The sequence below is a fragment of the Pelodiscus sinensis genome, chromosome 2, assembly GCF_052426305.1.
Source record: "Pelodiscus sinensis isolate ZL-2025 chromosome 2, ASM5242630v1, whole genome shotgun sequence".
Taxonomy (NCBI): domain Eukaryota; kingdom Metazoa; phylum Chordata; order Testudines; family Trionychidae; genus Pelodiscus; species Pelodiscus sinensis.
The window spans coordinates 62,137,893-62,155,912 of NC_143053.1; the positions used below are offsets into that span (position 1 = coordinate 62,137,893).

Below are 18,020 nucleotides of genomic sequence, written 5' to 3' on the forward strand. Positions count from 1 at the left end.
ACACATTTACATGTGGTGGGGGCAGGCAGGAGCTAGTGCTTGTCTCCTCCCCCCAACCTCTGATAAAGAGGCAGCAGTGCAGGAGGCAGGGAGCTCCACAGGAGCAGATATGCATGGGGAGCCAGCTTGAAAACCGCTTCCCACATGTACCAGCTCCTGCATTGTCCCCTTCCCCCCATGCTACGGCCTCTCTATCAGTGGCAGCAGCGTGGGGGTGGGGGAGGCGGTTTCATGGGAGCCAGTGCTCGTGAGGAGCTGGCTTTTAAGATGGCTCCCCCCAAGCATCAGCTCCCTTCTCCCCTCCCCCCCCGCCCATCCTCCACTGCTGCCTCTGTGGGAGGAAGGGTGGGGAGGTGGCTTTGTGGAAGCCAGCACAAATGGCAAGCTGGCTTAAAAGCCAGCTCCCTGTGTGTGCTGGCTTCCGCCTGCCCTGGTCTCCTCCACACGCCCCCTCCTGCGCTCAGGGATGGCCCGTGACTATAGGCGAGCTCAGCTGTCGCCTGGGGCGCCCAATGATGATGTCACAGGGCACCTGGGGTGCCCGATGATGACGTCAGTCCATTGATGGCCCTGCAGGCGGGGGCGCCAATCGCGCGTTCCGCCTGGGACGCCAGCTGCCACAGCGCACCTCAGGCCGCTCCTGCCTGTGCTGCTGCCGGTGGAGGCAGCAGCGGGGCGGGGAGGCAGGTGGCTCAGAGGAGTGGTTATGCATGGAGAACTGGGTTAAATGGAGGCAACAAGGCAGGGGAGAGCAGGTGGTTCCATGGTCAGCTCCCTACGCATATCAGCTCCCTCCTCCCCTCACCCTTGCTGCCTCTGAGGCAGCAAGGAGGGAGGAATGCGTGTAGATGATAGACTTAACCGATTAAACCCAGTTTACTGGTTAATAATGTAATTGACTACATGTTGACATCCCTATTGTAAACAAGCATAACTGGAAGAACTGAGTTTGGTACCTAACACCTGAATTGGGCATCTATAAATATCTGCATAGAACAATAATGAAAAACTACTCACAGATGAGAATTGTATTGCATATGGAATGGAAATGTACAGGAGTTCTGAGTCTTGCTGATGTACTGGAAATATTAATATCACTTTTGTGGTTAACTTGTGATTTAATAAGGTGAGTATGGAGCCAATTACAGAATGTAATGGACAAGTTAAATATTGTAAAGAAGAGAGACATAAAAGGGAGCTGTAATCAAGTTGGACCAGACTAAGCTGTGAAATTGTCCCCAGAAGGGTGAATTGTATTAACCTTTGCCTTTCTCTATTTGTGTTGCTCTCTTTTCACTTAATTTAGCCCAAATGGTTTTTATTATCTGACATTTCATTGACCAGTCATCTAAATTAACACCCCTAATGTGGAAAAATCTTTGTCTTTGAAAATGGTGTGCTGTGGATGTGCCAATGGCCACATCCTGTTGCAACGGTGCAAAGGCCAGCAGAATTATTAATAAAGGTTTGTGTCCAGTAAGATGGCTTCATACAATTTTTTATGTTTAGAATTCCTCTTACAAGATGTGTCTCTCTCCTTTATTCAGCATGCCACTGGATGAGCTTGACATGTTATCAAGTTAAATAATACTAAGTCCATTTGTATTCATTTTGTGTAGAAAATACTGGCAATAGGATATTTTACTGATCTACCAGCTGGCACTAAATGAGGATTACAGCCCATTAAAAATTGACTAATACCGTAAAATCTCGAGTATAATGCGCACCTACCTTTTAAACGTTAGAAACCCTGAATAAACTGAACTCTTATCTATAGCGCGCACCCTGACTTTGCCATATTTTGTCTTGCCTTTTTGTACTGCCGGGTAATCACGCGTGAGCGCACGAGTATATAGTGCGCGGCATTCCATGCTCTCTTTGGGATGCCATGAGTTGTTGGCGATCTTACACGACCGCTGAAAAACTGAAAGTTGTTAGCTATGCCTAGGCTCATGGCAACAGAGCTGCCAGCCGTGAATTTGATGACATAGCAGAGTCTAACATTCGGCTTTGGAGACGGCAGAAAGAGCGCCTGCAAGCGCTGCCTAGGATGAAGATGGCTGAGCGAGGTAAAAGCGCTGCATATCCTGAGTTGGAGGCCGAGTTGGAGGCCAAGCTGGCTGAATGGATTGCTGAGCATAGACAGTGAGGCAGTGGGGTTAGCATTGCGGAGGTTAGAATGAAGGCTTTGACCATTGCCAAAATGTGCACTAACACAGCCGGGTTTAAAGCTTCACATGGCTGGGGCGATAGGCCATGGCGATTTATGAACCGATCGGTCCAACTCCGAACAACAATCGCACAGAAGCTACCCATGGACTCAGACACCAAGTTACTGCAGTTCCAAAAGTGTATCATAAAGCTACGGAAGCAGCACTGCTACGACCTTTCATTAATTAGTAACGCAGATCAGACACCATTACATTTCGATAATCCCTACGACAGAACGCTTGAACTGAAAGGAGCCAAGACAGTCTCCAATGCTACCACAGGCCATGAAAAGTCTAGGTTTACCATAATGCTTGCTTGCATGGCCAATGGAACGAAGCTACCTCCTTATATTGTGTTCAAGCGCAAGACAGTACCAAGGAATGTAATCTTCCCAAACACTGTTCACATGCGTGTTCACCCTAAAGGCTGGATTTATGAAGCTTTAATGCTTGATTGGCTACAGACGTTTTGGGTGAAGCGGCCGGGTGGACTTATGAGAAAGCAGTCTCTAATAGTTTTGGATGCATTTCGGTGTCATCGTATGCCATCCGTCAAGAAAAGGCTTCAGCAGGACAAAACAGACTTGGCAATTATTCCTGGTGGAATGACCAAAATGTTGCAACCGCTTGATGTGACAGTTAACAAGCCAATGAAAGATGCACTACGCAGGAATTGGAACACCTGGTTGTTGGAAGGTGAACATACATTTACTGCAGGTGGACGTATGCGAACACCAACGCTGCAAGATGTTACCCAGAGGATAGCGGCTTGAACTTGATCCCGCTATGATAAGGAAGGGGTTTCTGAAATGCAGCATCTCTAATGCTATGGATAGCAGCGAGGATGATGCCCTGTGGATGGAGCCGAGTGACGATGAATCAGCTGAGGGCGAATTACTGGTATGCAAAGATGACAGTGATTTGTATTACCTGGATGAAGATGTCGAGGACTATATCCCGGAAAATATTGCTCAACTGTTCGAGGAATATTCTAACAAAAGCAAATTCGAGGGCTTCGAAGATGAGTAGATGATCAATTAACATACCGGTATTTGCTTGTTTGCGTTGCAGTGTTGATTTCATTTGTTTAACTTACCTTTTTGAAACTGTGCATATAGTTGCTTGTTGATGCTAATAAAAATCAACTTAACCTCTGGTGTCCTGCGATTGATTAATTGCCGCAGAACCGCCAATTGAAAACTTAAAAAAAAATCCTCCTATGGATAATGCACACCCTGACTTTAACACTAAAAAAAGGGGGAGGGGGAAGTGTGCATTATACTCAAGATTTTACGGTAATTCAGGGCAGAGAGTGACCCAGGATCACTCAATAGAAAGCAGAGGTTCCTCTCTCCCATTGCCTCACGAAATGGACAGTTTAAGAAGAAACCTTCCCTTTGGGCTGGTCCTTAACTAACTATTGTAGGCTATGTTGCTTCTTCCTCTGAAAAATCAGAGAGAATTCTGGACCACTGGTGTTGTCCAGTCTGGCAATCACTCTGCTCTTAAAATTATTTTGTTGAAAGTAAGAATAAAATAATGAAGCATTGGGCATGAAGGAAGTTCTAACCTGTTAATCCTGTTGGACCCATCTGTCCAAGACACTTTTCCCCTTTTGACTGGATTTTTCTTCCCACTTCTGCTGATATTCATCTAACAAGTGCTTCTCTTCTCCTCAGTTACTGAAGAACTATCACAAGTGGAGAGCTGAGTGCCCAGAATTAAGTGCAAATTTGCAGCCTTCCTCTGTTCTCAATCTCCTGCATGCTGGTTACCATGGAGTCCTGAGATCAAGGGACCCATATGGCAGTAAGGTTCTTATTTATAGAATTGGTAAGTAATAACTCTACTCTATGGCTTAGGTCTTGTCCACACACTGTGTTGTGTACTAATATAGCTCTCTTGGTTACGGGTGTGATTTTTTTTTTCTACTGAAATAATTAAACAGTTTAATGGTACAGATTATATAGCATGGATAGAGACATTCTAATAAAGCCCCACCTTCATAATATACAACTGTGTCTACTCCAGGAAAGGGAAGAGAGTTGTATTGCTTTAACTATTCCAGGTTAGATTAGTACGTGTTTTTTGTGTGTGTAGACCAGTGGTTATTATCATTGACTGGATAAAAACAGTTTCATCTGGGTTAAATGACAATTCTGGGCAAAGGTTAGAAACATGTTAAGGTTCAACATTAAGTCTAATGTTTTGGCTATTTGAAGGTCTCTTATTTAAGAGTCCAATTGACAGATACTTGAAGGATTTTCAAACTGTTTGTCTACTCCCAAGTTGTTGGAGTGTTCTGTATTAAGAACACTCTGAGGCTATGTGATCTGCTGGATGGGTTCCCAAATTGTACTTTCAGAAAGACCCACTGAATGTGCTCTAAAGTTAATCAGTAGTGACGTGCCTCACTAAGCCAGGAGGTACAAGTTCATGTACTCAAGCAGCAGTGCCTCCTCAGCTATGCACCCTTAACATGCAGAGTAAGAACTCTCACATGTGCTTTGAGAGCTGGGGAGAAGAAACAAAAAAGGATTTTTGAGTGTTGTCAGAATTCATGTCTATTGCAGAGAGGTTCTCAGCTGGGAGATGGAAATTCTGAAGCGCTAGATTAAGTGCACTCTTTAGTGATAGCCATACATCTCTTTAATTTTTGACTATTTACCTGTGTGTATCTATTACATTTAACATAGCTGGATAAAGTAGTGCTCATTTGCTGTTGACCCTACTCCGTGTGTGTCTTAGTTAAATAGGCGTCTGCCATGTTAATTATTGTATTTAGCATCCCGCCCTTATTATTTATTTCTATTTCAGTAGTTCCTATGAAACCACTGACAAGGATCATGGCCAGATTCTGTAGTACTAGAGACAAGCCTTGTCCTCACTAAGGAAAAAGTGCATTTTTAATGTGTTCAAATCTTAGTGTAGACAAGGCAATTTCTTATTTTAACGCATGTTAATTGAGGAAGACCCTTTGGGTGTCTCTCTTAGATATTATACAACAGAGCTTTGGCTAGGGACTTTCCAATTTGATGACTACAGTTATGGCCAAATCTAGTTGATTCTTGAAACAAACATTGCAAGATTCTTTTCTGAAAACTTCTCGGCAGGTGTCCTACTGATAAAATAAATGAATTGCAGAGAGTAATCGTGCAGGGTGGAAGATGAACCAGACAAACTACGAATTACAGAACAGGAGAGGGCTTGAAGGAGGAAAACGATATGCCTTCATGCTCCGTGTTGCTCTTGGGGAATGCATTAGAAACAGTAGCCAGGGATAGTATATGGGCATGCAGTATCTGTGTGGTAATGCAGTAGTCTATTTGTTTTCAGGACGATGGGATCCAAAGATGTTTACGGCATATGATGTGTTTCGTGTAAGTCTTATCACATCCGAGCTTATTGTAAAAGAGAAAGAGACCCAACAAAATGGAGTCAAGGCTATCTTTGATCTTCAAGGGTGGCGATTTGCTCATGCATTTCAAATCAGTCCATCAGTGGCCAAGAGGATTGCTGCCGTGCTCACAGTAGGCTTGATGCTTAATTTTTAATTTCTTTATTGCAATAGCTAAAATGTTTATACTCTAAATTATGGTACCCTTTCCTTTTGTGTAGATCCTTGCTTAGGTAACACTGCTTGAAAGAACAAAACAGTGCTCTCTAGATCTTTTAAAAGTGAGACACTCACTTGACTGATTTAAATCTAAACTTTATTTGATTTGCCTTTGATTTGTTATTATCTGGTAGTGAATATCCTCCAGATTCTAGTTATGTGTATTTCAAATGGCAGTAAACTGCCATAAGAAATAAATAGTAATAAAGCCAATAACTAATATTATGTAGAGATGAGCCAACTAGATGAAGTCTGGCTTTGGTTTGGCAAGGGTTTGGGTTTGAGGCTGAATCCGAGTTAGGTCATTGCTATCTTGGTACATCAGTCTCAGCTTTTTTCATAATAGTTCTACCTCAGAATTTCATTAAATCAGCAGGCACCACATAGCTTTTGCCATCTTGAATAGGGGAATTCTCATATGGTTCGTTACTTTTATGATGGGGAAAATATCACTAGAATGGCTGTTCTTGTGAGAGAGTTCTCCTGCGTTTGAACCAGTAAACAGATCCCTGGTAACTTTAGAACTTGTTTTGCAGGTGTGGGGGAAAAAAGGTGCTGGGTAAATCTAGGGATTTGGATAAGTACCCCATGGCAAATGTGAAGTGTCTGCTTTGGAATCTACCCTTTTTGATTTTCAAACTTTTAAACATACTACAAATAAAGAATCAGAGAAAATAAATCAAAATTAAATTTTGAATAGTGTTGCTTAAAGTTTATAAACTTATTTTCCATATATTCCTCCCATGTTTTTATAAGTTGGGTTGATGTTTTTCACACAGAAGTTTCTTCTGCTCTTGCTTAGCAGTTCAGGTAATTCAGGTCCCTTTTTTGTCACTGTGATGTTTAACACTTTGTTAGCCAAGATTTTAAAAAGTTAATTTCCTAAATCCATATCTAGAAACACTTCTATTTAGAGGCCTAATTTTCAGCTCCTATTTTTTCAAAACTTTACTGTTATGGGTCTCTTTTGTTTTAAAAAAAAAAAAGATCTTGCATGAAATATGAGGACACAGAGAAAGAGAGAAGCTAACTGCAATGTAGAAAAAAAATAGCATAAAAATAAGTGTTACCTATTTTTGATCCAAGTTGTTAGCTCAGTTTCAGGGTGCTGGAGGTGTTACAGTTGGAAGCAAAAACTGATAAAGTTTGGTATTGTCTACGAGGAATGTACAAAGTCCTGCTTCTCTGAACACAGGAGGAACTAAGGAAAAGACAAGCTAGCTTATAGCCCCAAGCCTTATTAGCTAGCAGATACAAAAGTGTGCTGTCTCTCTAGCTTTCCCCAGGGTCACATTGCTCCCAAGCTATTGCTTGGCTTTTTTAGATTTTATCTACCCTAGCACTTTTGTCAATTTAACTTTTGACACTCAGGATTGTGGAAAAAAAACACACCTCTGAATGACAGAAGTTTCACTGACAAAAGCACTGATGTGGACTGTGCTATGTAAATGGGAGATGCTCTCCTGCTGAAATAGCTACTGCTGTTTGTTAGCGGTGTTTTAATTATGACCGCAGGAGAGCTCTCTCCCACTGATTTAAAGCAGCTACCTGGGCTAGGCAAGATATGACCCGTGGGCCAGACCTAGCTTGCCAAGTCTTTGAATCCAACCCACATCCCACCCTGCCAGGACCCTCAGGCATGGAGTAGCCCCAGCCCATTCAGAGTGTTTGGCTGCTCCCTCCATGTGCCTCTCTGTGCCACATGGAGAACTGGTCATGGGATCTGAGAGACTGTGTATTGGGGGCAGTGTGTGAAGCTCCCCTCCTCTCCCATGTGGTGCAGAGAAGCACATGGAGGACTGGGGCTGCGGCAGGCAGGAAGCCTGCCTGAGGGTCCCACTGGGATGCTGGCCTCTGGCACCAACTTCCTCCCGCATCCTGATTCTTTGCCCCAGGTCATCACTCAAACTCTCTGCACATGCCTCTATGCCTAGGTAACAATTCCCTCCTAGCCCCTGCATCCCCTGCTACACCCCTCTCCCAGGTCAGAATCCTCTCCTGTATCCATATCCCCTTTTAGACTTGGCACCCCAATCTTCTGCCCCAGGTTACAATCCCCTCCTTCACCCAAACTCCCTCTCAGACTTCATGCCTTCTCCTACACCCCAATCACCTACCCTGAGCTCCCTTGTGCATCCAACCCCCATTCCAGCCCCAGTACCGCCTCCATGGAAAAGTGCAGCCATTGACCACTTACCAAAATTTTGGCATGACCCCCTATCAAAAATTATTGCCCACCCTTGGGCTACATAGTACAGCTCTACTGTGTCAAGGTCTGTAGTATAGACATAAGCTTAGGCTTTATCTATGCTTGAAGGACAAAACTTTGGTCATTCACGCATGCTTAAACTCTTAACTGCCCCCTGAACAACAAAAGTTTTGTCACAGCAACTGGAAGTATAAACGCTGCTTTGTTGGCAGCTGTGTTCTCCTGCCAACAAAGCAAAAATTGCTTGTAGGAACTAGAAATATTTTGTTGGCAAAAGTACCAACAAAACAACATGTACACATGCGGACTTTTGGTGACAGGACTGTCAACACAGCCTTGTTACTAAAAGCTGCATAGTGTAGACGTAGACGTAGTCTTTTGCTCCAGGCTAGCTCTTTGTGCTCATCTGGTTTTCATTTTATGTGTGTTATCTCATTCACCCAATCAACCATCTAGTTACAGTATCTGAGGAACCTCCATCCCACATGGCACTAGTATCTGAGAAGATTTTGAGGCCTGATTTTAAGTATGGCCTCCTGAAGGGCTTTTTATAGCTATTTTTAGTGAAGGGTGTGTTTACACATCAACTTTAAGGAGGATGTAACCAACCCATGACAAGGTTTAACCCACCTCACAACACAGGTATTGAAAACTGACCTGATCCAGCAAAGCACCTGTGCTTGCCCTTAACTTTAAGCATGAGGGTAGCTTTAATGAACCTAGTGGAATTACTCCAATGCTTAAAGTTGAGCACGTGCTTAAATTTTTTTGGATTAGGTCAAAGTGGTCAGCACTTAGGGATGTTAAGAAGTGTGTTATTTGTTAATCTTATAATCAACAAAAAAATTTGTCGACGACATGATTAATCAATAAGAGTTATCTGTGCAAGCTCTGAGTCCCAGCTTGTGCCAGGTCCGGTGGCTGGTAGCCAGGCTCAGTCCTGCTTCGTGCTGGTTTGGGAGCTATCCCCACTGTGGCTCTGCAGTAATATTTTTCTGCAGCGAAGGTAGCTCATGGGACCTAACATGAGCCAGGCTGCTTGCCCCCTGAGCTCCTAAACTGTCTTAAAGGCAGAGCCAAGTGCGAGCCAGGGTTGCTGGCCAGTCCTCTTAGAAAAGTTTACTGGCAAAGCCGCAGCAGAGGAGTGAGGGAAGATGCGTGTATTAGTTAGCATTAACTGATAAGCTTCCGCTTATCAATTATTCATTTAGCCAACGACACTATTACATCCCTATCAGCATCTGGCAGGATCGAACCCTGAGAATAAAGAGTTTTGAACAGTATTTATTTGTTATAGACTGTAGACTAATCTAAACTGTGCCAATTGTTTGGATCTTGAACCCTCTGTTACCACAGATATGAGCCAAAGCAGGTTTTTTGATGAGATTACATAGCACTGCTCTTTGCATACCTTTAACAAAATTAGAATCTGATGCTTTTTATCTAACAGATTAAAAAAGTTACTAAAAAGTTACACGCAGCAAGCTATTTTTTAATTCAGCTAGGAGCCCATCATTCTGGCTCTACCCAACATAAGCAAAGAAAGGCTAGTGTGATAGTGATTGAAAAGAGTATTTATTATCAGGATCTCCAGTGCACTTCTGGAAGAAGTAGAAAAATTGCAGTCAGTAACTAAGTTCCCCTCTAAGCTGTGCAGACATCCTAGAGCCTACATTAGGAATGTAATAGTATAGTCGATTAACTGATGAGCAAAAGCTTATAGGTTAATGCTATAGACTACATGCATTTCTTCCTCCCCTCCTCTTCCTCCCCCCAATACATTTTTTAGCAGGCTGGTTGGCAGCCTGGCTCAGTCCTTGTTTGCTATGGGTCCGGGACCTCTGCCTGCTGCGGCTCTGCATTTAAACTGTATTTGGAGCTAGGCTGGCAGTCAGCCTGGCTCAGTTCTGGCTCATGTCGGATTTGGGAGCACAGACACCCACTCCGGACAGGGGCTGCTGCCACCCCATGCTGCTGCCTCTGTAACGGAGGCAGCAGCATGGGGCGACAGGCAACCAGTCTGCAAGGGGAGCTGATTTTTAAAATGGCTCCCCTCACAGACCAGCTCCCGCCTGCACCCCACACTTCTTTCCCTGATACAGAGGCATCAGGAAGGAGTGGCAGGGGGCTCCTTGGAAATGGTGCTGGAGAATACTGGCTGCTGGCCCCGCCTCCAGGTACTATAGAGTAGTTAACTAACCAATAAGAATTCATAGAATCATAGAACTGGAAGAGACCTCAGAAGGTCATCAAGTCCAGCCCCCTGCTCTAGGCAGGACCAATCCCAACTAAATCAACCCGGCCAGGGCTTTGTCAAGCCGAGACATAAACACCTCTAGGGATGGAGACTCCACTACTTCCCTCTGTAACCCATTCCAGTGCTTCACCACCCTCCTAGTGAAATAGTTTTTCCTAATATCCAACCTGGACCTCTCCCACCACAACTTGAGACCATTGCTCCTTGTTCTGCCATCCGTCACTACTAAGAACAGCCTCTCTCCATCCTCTCTGGAACCTCCCTTCAGGAAGTTGAAGGCTGCTATCAAATCCCCCCTCACTCTTCGCTTCTGCAGACTAAACAGACCCAAGTCCCTCAGCCTCTCCGCATAAGTCATATGCTCCAGCCCCCTAATCATTTTGGTTGCCCTCTGCTGGACCCTCTCCAATGCGTCCACATCCTTTTTGTAGTGGGGGGCCCAGAACTGGACACAATATTCCAGATGCGGCCTCACCAAAGCCGAATAAAGGGGAATGATGACATTTCTGGATCTGCTGGCAATGCTCCTCTTAATGCAACCTAATATGCCATTAGCCTTCTGGCTACAAGGGCACACTGTTGACTCATATCTAGCTTCTCATCCACTGTAACCCCCAGGTCCTTTTCTACAGAGCTACTACTTAACCGGTTGGTCCCCAGCTTGTAACTATGCTTGGGATTCTTCCGTACCAAGTGCAGGACTCTACACTTGTCCTTGTTGAACCTCATCAGATTTCTTGTGGCCCAATCCTCCAATTTGTCTAAGTCATTCTGTACCCTATCTCTGCCCTTAAGCGTATCTACCTCTCCCCTCAGCTTAGTGTCATCCGCAAACTTGCTGAGGGTGCAATCCATCCCCTCATCCAGATCATTAATAAAGCTATTGAACAAAACCGGTCCTAGAACCGAACCTTGGGGTACTCCACTAGAAACCGACCGCCATCCTGACATCCAGCCATTGATCACTACCCGCTGTGCCCGGCCTTCTAGCCATCTTTCTATCCATCTTACCGTCCATTTATCCAATCCACAATCCCTTAACTTGCTGGCAAGAATATTGTGGGAGACCGTATCAAAAGCCTTGCTAAAGTCAAGGTATATAACATCCACTGACTTCCCCATGTCCACCGAGCCAGTTACCTCATCATAGAAGCTAATCAGATTGGTCAGGCACGACTTGCCCTTTGTGAATCCATGCTGACTATTCCTAATCACTTTCCTCTCATCCAAGTGCCTCAATATCGATTCCAGGAACCGAGGTAAGACTGACCAGCCTATAGTTCCCTGCATCATCCTTCTTCCCTTTTTTGAAGATGGGCACTACATTTGCCTTTTTCCAGTCATCTGGGATTTCTCCTGATCTCCACGACTTTTCAAAGATAATAGCCAAAGTCTCCACAATGACATTTGCCAACTCCCTCAGTACCCTCGGATGCACTAAGTCCGGACCCATGGATTTATGTACGTTTAGCTTTTCTAAATAGTTCCTAACCTGTTCTTTACCCACCACGGGCTGTCCATCTTCATCCCATCTTGCGTCACTTGGCGCAGAAGTCCAGGAGCCGACCTTGTCCGTGAATACAGAGGCAAAGAAAGCATTGAGTACTTCAGCTTTCCCCACATCATCTGTCACTAAGTTACCTCCTTCATCCATTAGGGGCCGCACACCCTCTCTGATCACCAATTCATGAGGTTACTCGACTATTCAACTAACCATTATTCAACTAACCGTTATTTAACATCCTTAGGCTACACCCTGACCTGGAGACCACATTTCCACACACCCCAAACCTGTGTCCCCTCTGAGCCCTGCATCCTGAGCCCCTCATCCCTAGCTCCATCCTTCACCTCCAGCTGGAGCCCTCTATCTCACCATTCCTATCTTTTACCAGAGCCCCCTCCCACATTCTGAACCTCTTGGGCCCATCCCCACCATATATCACTTCCCTATGGGTGCACACAACAACATTTTATTCTGCACATGCACAGAGAAAATTCACGGGAACATTAGAGAAAAAGAGAGCAGTGAAATGGGACATGAAATGGGACTCTCTCTAGTGCCATGGCATCCAACCATTTCTCAAGTGGCTACTGCTATAGCAAACTAGTCACACTCTACCGGCCAAATAGCCACATTGTTCAAGTCAATTGGCCAAATAGCCACATGTGGCTAGTCCTAGCATGTTGGACACCACAGTTCCAGTGCATAATATTATGTTTCAGAGTGCTGACCATGTGTCCTTTTAACTTCTGAAGCTATGACATTTATCTAATGAATTTTCAATGCAAGTAACATTGGATATTTTATAGTAGTTTATTTTTACTCTAGGGAACTGAAAAAAATACAAATTTAATCATAAAGCTGATCCTATATCCTCAACTCAGGCAAAATTCCCACTGATCCCAGATTTTGGTCCTAAATTACAGATCTCATGATTTCTTTGGATTTTGTTGTTGTGTTTTTTCTTTTGTAGTACAAAATGGCTTATTTGATTTTTAAGGCTTATTTTTCTCTTTCTTTGCAATGTGTATTTTAAAGAAAACATTTTATTCAACATATTTTAAAAAAAACTGTAGTTACAACATAAGTTTGGACAGTTTTTAAAATAAGCTGTTTGGCAAGCACTAGTCTGTTTTCACAAATCTTTGCCTCACTGCCAACAGATTAGCTTATGGTACTCTTTGAAAATCTGCCATATGAATTGCCAATCAAAAGTCCTGCCTGAATGGACATTGTGTAACTTTGTGGCTCAATCCCTGTTGCACAGAACTAGTGGACTGTGGCAAGACAGAATCTAATCCTAAAACAAATACTTTCTGGGCATCCCCTCTGTGCATAGATTTCGTGATCAGCCCATACCCACAGTTATGCGTTCTTTGTAACGAAATTATTCCTCCTAATGCAGTGAGAGGAACATATTTACATGCATTTTCTCAAGTTTAGTGGCGATGAAGTGGAAGCAGTAAATATTCCAAAGTGCAGGAATGTCTTCACTGTCTAGAAAGCAAGGGGAAGAGGACTGCCTTAACCTGTGTTCAAAACACATTTCTCACACTTGCTCAGAGGAATACAATCATGTCAGTGATGATTTGTTTTTATGTTGGCAGGATTCCTTTCCACTGAAAGTTCGTGGCATCCACTTGATTAACGAGCCTTTATTCTTCCACCCGGTCTTCGCTCTAATTAAGCCCTTTCTCACTGACAAAATAAAGGAACGGGTGAGTGAACATAAATACATATTTTTTTGCTTCTGCAATAATAATTTCCATTTGGGCCTGGGTCCTGCAATGCCTGAGCAAAGAGGATAAATCCATTTTACACTTTCCACTTTTTATAAAACTTTCAGTTGGGGAATCTTTAAGCATTGCACAAATTTTAATGATTTCAGACTTGCATCATGCCTGTGAGGTTGACCATATCACAGTCCTTACTGATAAGGAACACTAGCATACCAAGAAGTTGAATCAGTTGCCCAGTGTCACACAGCAAGTTTGCAGTAGAGTTCGGAAGAAAGCCCTCATCTCTTGACTCTGTGCTCCAATTGATGATAATTACTCAATGGGCACAGACATTGTGCTTCTCTACAAACATACTAGAAGACACTAGACCAGCTCCAAAGAGCCTGTGCTGTCACCTGTCACAGGCTAAAGATTCAAATTGCAACTGCTGCAAAGTTGTTTTTAAAAATTAGCTTTTGAGTTATTTTAATTGAATTTGTAGTTGTTGTTTGTTTAACTTTAAGTCCCAGTTACATTTGGATGCAGCCACACATCAGGAATTCCTGCAAGACTGCTCTAGCATGGCAAACTGTGTGGCAATGATTCCAGGCAAAGTGGGCAAGACTAAACTGATTCTGAGGATGAGGAGAAAAGAATGAGAGAATAGAGAGAGCCTCAAGACTGCTGAAACAGAACAGAAGCAGTCTGAAGTCAATAGTGAGGGCCAGCCCAGGTAGTCTGGAAGTGTCTAGCAGAACGGGCTTCTCATTAGTTTTAAGAGGGGGCATTGCTTTCTCTCTCTCTCTGGACCACTTGAAAATAGTGACCATAATATAATAAAATGTAACATCCCTGCAGGGCTGGCCCACAACATGCCCCCTCACTTGGGCCAAAACTTTGAAAGGTCTCAGTTCTGCCTTCTTCCTGTTCTACTCCTCTCATGGTACTGCAGAGAGAATACACAATTTTCTACACTCTGGGTCCTAGTGGCACCCCCGCCCCCTGACAGTCTGGCACCTGATGTTGCCGCCTCAGTTTGCCTCATGGTAAGGCCAGCTCTGCATCCCTGTAGTGGGAAAAACACCTCAGCAGTCCAACTCTGTGGCATTTAATTATAGAAAGGGGGAACTACATAAAAATGAGGAGGTTAGTTAAACAGACATTAAAAGGTACAGTGCCAAAAGTAAAATCCCTGCAAGCTGCCTGGAAACTTTTCAAAGTCACCTAAACAAAGGCCCAACTTAAATCATAGAATCATAGAATACTAGGACTGGTAGGCACCTCGAGGTCATCGAGTCCAGTCCCCTACCCTCATGGCAGGACCAAATACTGTCTAGACCATCCCTGATAGACATTTATCTAACCTACTCTTAAATATCTCCAGAGATGGAGATTCCACAACCTCCCTGGGCAATTTATTCCAGTGTTTGACCACTCTGACAGTTAGGAACTTCTTCCTAATGTCCAACCTAAATCTCCCTTGCTGCAGTTTAAATCCATTGCTTCTTGTTCTACCCTCAGAGGACAAGATGAACAAGTTTTCTCCCTTCTCCTTATGACACCCTCTTAGATACCTGAAAACTGCTATCATGTCCCCCCTCAATCTTCTCTTTTCTAAACTAAACAAACCCAATTCTTTCAGCCTTTCTTCGTAGGTCATGTTCTCTAGACCTTTAATCATTCTTGTTGCTCTTCTCTGGACCCTCTCCAATTTCTCCACATCTTTCTTGAAATGCGGTGCCCAGAACTGGACACAAAGCTCCAACTGAGGCCTAACCAGCGCAGAGTAGAGCGGAAGAATGACTTCTCGTGTCTTGCTCACAACACACCTGTTAAAGCATCCCAGAATCATGTTTGCTTTTTTTGCAACAGCATCACACTGCTGACTCATATTCAGCTTGTGGTCCTCTATAACCCCTAGATCCCTTTCTGCTGTACTCCTTCCTAGACAGTCGCTTCCCATTCTGTATGTGCAAAACTGATTGTTCCTTCCTATGTGGAGCTCTTTGCATTTGTCTTTATTAAACTTCATCCTGTTTACCTCAGACCATTTCTCCAATTTGTCCAGATCATTTTGAATTATGACCCTATCCTTCAGAGCAGTCGCAACCCCTCCCAGCTTGGTATCATCTGAAAACTTAATAAGCATACTTTCTATGCCAATATCTAAATCGTTGATGAATACCCCAAGTAAAAAAAACACAGTAAGAGAACCAAAAATGTGCCACCACGGCTTGGCTTAACCAAGTAAAAGCAGTGAGAGATAAAAAGGCATTGTTTAAAAAGTAGAAGTTAAATGCTAGTGAGAAAAATACAAAGGAATATAAACTCTGTCAAATTAAGTGTAAAAATGTAATAAGAAAAGCCAGAAAGGAGTTTGAGGAACAGCTAACCAAAAAATCAAAAAGTAAAATGTTTTTAAGTACATCAGAAGCAGGAAGCCTGCTAGACAAACAGTGGGGTCCCTGGATGATCAAGATGCCAGAGGAGCACTCACAGACAATAAGGTCATTGCAGAGAAATTAAATGAATTCTTTGCTCCAGTCTTCACGGCTGAGGATGTTAGGGAGATTCCCAAACCTGAGCCATTTTTCTTAGGTGACAAATCTGAGGAATTGTCCCAGATTGACGTGTCATTAGAGGAGGCTTTGGAACAAACTGATAAATTTAACAGTAACAAGTCACTGGGACCAGATGGCATTCACCCAAGAGTTTGGAAAGAACTCAGATGTGAAATTTGGGAACTATTGACTGTGGTTTGTAACCCACCGTTTAAATCAGCTTCTGTTCCTAATGACTGGAAGATAGCTAATGTGATGCAAATATTTTAAAAGGGCTCTAGAGGTGATTCTGACAATTACAGACTGGTAAATCTAATGTCAGTACCAGGCACATTAGTAACTATAGTAAAGAATAAAATTGTCAGAAATACATGAACATAATTTGTTGAGGGGAAAGGCAGCATGGTTTCTGTAAAGGGAAATCATGGCTTACTGATCTACTAGAGTTCTTTGAGGAGGGTCAACAAACATGCAGACAAGGGGAATTAGTAGATATAGTATACTTATATTTCCAGAAAGCCTTTGCCAAAGTACCTCACCAAAAGCTCTTAAGTAAAGTAAGCTATCATGGGATAAAAGAGAAGGTCCTCTCATGGATTGATAACTGGTTAAAAGACAAGAAACAAACGGTAGGAATGAATAGTAAGTTTTCAGAACGGAGAACGGTAACTAGTGGTGTCCCTCCAGGAGTCTGTACTGGGACCAGTACTGTTCAATCTATTTATAAATGATCTAGAGAAGAGGAGTAAACAGTGAGGTGGCAAAATTTGCAGATGATACCAAGCTGCTCAAGATAGTTAAGTCCAAAGCAGACTGTGAAAAGCTTCAAAAAGATCTCACAAATCTAAGTGATTGGGCAACAAAATGGCAAATGAAATTTCATGTTGATAAATGTAAAGTAATACACATTGGAAAAAATAATCCCAACTATACATACTAAATGATGGGGACTATGCTAGCTATAACTACTCAAGGGAGAGATCTTGGAATCATTGTGGATAGTTCTCTGAAAGCATCCACTCAATGAGCAGCGGCAGTCAAAAAAGCAAACAGAATGTTAGAAATCATTAAAAAGGTGAACATTTTATTGCCTCTGTATAAAACCACGGTACACCCACATTTTGAATACTGCATACAGATGTGGTCACCTCATCTCAAAAGAGATCTATTTGGAACAGGTCCCCTATGAAAAGTGATTAAAAAGACTGGAACTTTTTAGCTTAGAAAAGAGACTTAAGGAGGGATATGATAGAGGGCTATAAAATCATAAGTGGTGTGGAAAAGTGAATAAGGAAAAGTTATTTATTGATTCCTATAACATAAGAACTAGGGGTCAGCAAATAAAACATAATAGGTAGCAGGTTTAAAACAAACAAAAGGAGGTTTTTATTCATGCAGAGTATGGTTGGCCAGTAGAACTCCTTGCCAGAGGAGTTTGTGAAGATCGGGACTTTAACAGGGTTCGAGAAAGACCTAGAGAAATTCATGTAGGTTAGGTCCATTAATGGCTTATTAGCCAGGATGGGTGGGAATGGCATCCCTAGCCTCTGTCAGATGGGAGAGGGATTACTGTTCTATCCGTGTTCTACTCACTCTATCTGGGGTATCTGGCATTGGCTGCCCTCGGCAGGCAGGATACTGGGCTAGATGGGCCTTTGGTCTGACTCAGTATGGTGGTTCTTAAGTTCTCTCAGATCTTCATTGAGAAGCCCTGAACACAAAGACAATTAATTAGACGCTCATTTGATATGGGAAGTCTTAGTGTCATGTACATTTGGAGAAAAGCCAGATTTAATCTTAAGAGCTAGAGCTTGGAAATGAAACATGCATTTGACAGGAAGTACTGCATGACATTTCAAAGACAGATATAAGGAGAAACAGAGCTGTTCCGCAGTAGTAGAAGTTTAAAATAGCTGATATTCTGAGACGTATGGTCTGTGCGTGTGCT

General features: G+C 43.1%; 1 protein-coding gene across 2 annotated transcripts in view; it reads left to right on the top strand.

Moving 5' to 3' along the window:
- Positions 1 to 18,020, top strand: part of TTPA (alpha tocopherol transfer protein) — a 34,470-nt gene that overhangs the window by 11,503 nt on the left and 4,947 nt on the right. The window contains exons 2-4 of one of the 2 annotated variants that reach the window (XM_075920621.2): positions 3,890 to 4,043; positions 5,547 to 5,590; positions 13,401 to 13,511. In XM_075920621.2, coding sequence (XP_075776736.1) covers positions 3,890 to 4,043; positions 5,547 to 5,590; positions 13,401 to 13,511 — 309 coding nt within the window. Of the gene's footprint in view, positions 1 to 3,889; positions 4,044 to 5,546; positions 5,741 to 13,400; positions 13,512 to 18,020 lie in introns of both variants that reach the window. The other variant, XM_006113644.5, reaches the window with a different exon arrangement.